Here is a 3,353-nt window from a genome sequence, read left to right as displayed (position 1 = left end):
GCACCATCTCAGGGTCTACGCATGGCAGTCTGGCGCCTTGCTGCTGCCTCTCCACAATCCCAGTGAGAGACTTGTCTTGCCCCTCGCTTAGGAACACTGAGGCAAAGAACTCGTTGAGGAGTTCAGCCTTGTCCCCCCCTGTCCGTCACCAATTGCTTCTGCCCCTTTAGTAGAGGTCCTATTCCTCCCTGGGCCTTCCTTTTACTCCCTATATATCTAAAAAACAATTTCTTGTTATCTTTAACTTGGGATGCCATCCTCAGCTGCATGGTAGCTTTGGCCCGTCCAACTGCCTCCCTGCAAGCGCAGTGCTTGGGCCGTAGGTTGTGCGAACATGTGGTTGTTTAACATTAAAACGTGTCCTAGATTAACTTCTGCGAAATCGAGGCGTGGGGGTGCCTTTTCTGGATGACCTGTCAAAAAAAAAAAAAAAAAAAAAAAAAAAAAATCGGTGAGAGTTTGAGTGGGAAGCTTTCCACAAAACAGAACAAGTGATATAATTCTAGGAATGGACCCTGCTGACTTTAACAGGCACCCCAGAACAGCAGCCCGTTTCCTTTTAGGCAGTTTCAGTACTATCACAACATGTGTGCCAGGACACAGGTTCATTTCATGCGTGATCAGAGATGGATCCACGCCAAGGTCTCTGCAGGAGAACAGACATTCTGGATTTATACATATTCACCTCACAGCAAGGCTGTGCCCTTATAGCAGGATCTCCTTTGGTTGCTTTCTGCCTGCAGTTCTAGGTCCTTTAGTATGGTTTCTCTGTCCCTCTTGGTGTTTGCAACTCCTCAGTATTGCGGTCCAGGTTTGCTTCCTGCTATTCTAAAATGCCTCTTCCCCCAACTCAGTCTAATCCAAAATACCCTCCATGGCAGGGATGATTGGTAGGGGCTGGCATACCCCTAAGGCAACTTGAAGAGCCCATGGGAATGCTAAAATATACTAAGAAAGTTTGGAGTCAAAGTGGGATGTCAAACCGCCTTCCCCTAGCCTGAACCCAGATGCAGCAGCAATAGAGCAAGTAGAGCTGCTACAGGTATTAATGCAGCAGTCACTCATGCCTCCCCATCCCAGGTGTTCACAGGTCACCAGCAGCGATCTGTGCCTCCAATTTTGGCATTGGGCCATGCCCCTGTTCGCCACACCCTCAAATTCCTATTTCCTCCATGGGCCATGCAGGCCCCGCAGCCACTCAGTAGGTTGAAGTGCAGCCGGCTGGCTATGAAGTTTGACACCCACGAGGTAGAGCCAGGTACAGAACTCAAGTCCCAGTCCTATGCTGCTAATAGTCTATTATTTTGGATGCACAGTTTTGCTCTCTTTTTCACTCCCAAGCAAACCTTCTCTTCCCATGCAGACTCAGAAGAAATAGACAGAAAACGAGCAAGAGTCAAGAACAGTGAAGGTGGCGACGTGCCGCAGAAATACTTTGTCGTCACAAATAATCAGCTTTTACGAGTTAAATACTTATTAGTCTATTCCCAGAAACACAGGAGGTAAGTACCCTGCTTACCAAGTCATGAGCATATGTGAGCGGCCAGATGCACAGATCTCGTTTATGCAAGAACTGTACAAAATGAAGACATGCTTCTGTGCATGAAAAGCAAATAAGGGAAAAAGTAATACTTGATATAAATAGTTTGCAAGATTTTAACGTAAGATGTGCGTATCTTATTGGCAGGCTGATATCTGATCTAATTCTTGGGTTTTTCTTCCCCCCCACCTACTCTACAGGCCTTCTAGTCAATCTTGGTTTTCCAACCATCGCTTTGCTGTACTGATGACGCTGTATCTACTGCTGCTAATGGTGATAGGTGCCACCAACTCGCCAGCGTTCCTCTACTACTGGCACAGAATGTTTGACTCCAAAGAATGAACTAGCCGAATCACATGCTATTATGTTCACCATGTGCCTTACTGATGGGGAGTCGCAGCCTATTGCATCTACCAAAGCTCTGGAAATGCGAGTTCCTAGAGCTTTTTGGTTGTATTCCAACTGCGTTGCCTTCATGACACCCTGTTTATTCTCAAATAGTTTTGTTTCTGCAAGTAACCAGTGAGTTCTGTAAGAAAAAGGGGAACTGCCAGTCTCATCCTGTGGGTAGTGAAGTAAGTGAACTGTTCTGAAAATACATTTTAGTTATGGACTCCAAGAAACTTGTATTTAAAATTGGTGAAAATTTCAGTGTGGGAGCTCTCAAACATGTTTAAGTCTGCCAGAGAAATAGATGAGTAGCGTGTATGCGTGTCCACTGGGAAGGAAGAACTCTCTTTACCTCACATCAAGGTAACTTGCAGTAGGTTTTACCGGTTTGATTGAGAAGTCCCCCTCTGCATTTCCTGAAGGGAAAGTACAGTTTCTCATGTGATGATGCAGGAGGGGTGGAGGGGAATATTTGGGCACAGTGATTGTAACAAAAACACTGCGAAATAAAATAGCCACCCAAGTGAAAGGACCTGAAAGTTGTTCTAGATGCTTTACAGTAAGCAGATAATGGATACTGAATGCATGAGATCACTGTTCACCCCAAGCAGCCTGTTATTTGAAGGGCTGCTCTGTATGTCCAGCAGGTTAAAATTAAAGTTTAGGATTAACACAGAATTAGGTCATCTGCTACATCTCAGGTCAGACCTCCTCTTCTACGCCAGCGAGAGAGAAGGGGCAGGTCTGTGCCAGATTCACACTGCTGGCAGATCTCGCAGCGGCACTAGAGCCACTGGGCACATGTATTTGTACCATGGCCTAAGGTAGTTGCGCGATGCTCTGGGATCTTCTCCGCATACATACATGCCTTCAGTCCTTTTCTGCATCTGTTTATGACATGGCAGTACCTGCAGTGGGAATGCACCCAACATTTTTTAACACAATATTGTAAAATACTAGAACATGACAGAGCCAAGTTAATCCTGCCAATTGTGTGAGGACAAAGCAATATCTGCCTTTGGGTTCTCTCTTGATAACTCACCACATGCACATCTCTAATGTATTTTCCAGTCTACATAATTCACCAGAAAGATTGGTTTTCCCCTTTCAGAATTATGGCAGTTCCATTTCCCAGGACAGAGTTTTGGGCTTAATGCAAATGCAGAAAACAGCAATTCACATTTTGCTTTGAACTGAAGTTACAGTTAGGGCATCCCAGTTTACTGCTAGGGTGTATTTGAAAACAAAGCCTATAAGTTTGTGCAAGTTGTCTCTTGCAGCTTGTTCTAAACATCAACGGGGGGATCCATCCCTGTCTGAACCTTATGTAAAGCTAGGGATGCGTAAAGATGACAGACTGAAAACAACAACAAAAAAAGAACTCTGTTGCGCATGTAATGACACTTGGAGTACACTTAAGGTC

General features: G+C 45.1%; 1 protein-coding gene across 1 annotated transcript in view; it reads left to right on the top strand.

The window, feature by feature from the left end:
• Positions 1–2,463, top strand: part of PARP16 (poly(ADP-ribose) polymerase family member 16) — an 8,045-nt gene extending 5,582 nt beyond the window's left edge. The window contains exons 5-6 of the mRNA XM_025199607.1: positions 1,364–1,502; positions 1,741–2,463. Of these exons, the coding sequence (XP_025055392.1) occupies positions 1,364–1,502; positions 1,741–1,882 (281 nt within the window). The 3' untranslated portion in view covers positions 1,883–2,463. The remainder of the gene's footprint in view (positions 1–1,363; positions 1,503–1,740) is intronic.
• The last annotated feature ends 890 nt before the right edge of the window (positions 2,464–3,353 follow it).

Source organism: Alligator sinensis, unplaced genomic scaffold, assembly GCF_000455745.1.
Source record: "Alligator sinensis unplaced genomic scaffold, ASM45574v1 scaffold210_2, whole genome shotgun sequence".
NCBI classification, from domain to species: Eukaryota; Metazoa; Chordata; order Crocodylia; family Alligatoridae; genus Alligator; species Alligator sinensis.
Note: the sequence above shows the minus strand (reverse complement) of the source record. Positions and strands in the feature narration are given on the sequence as shown.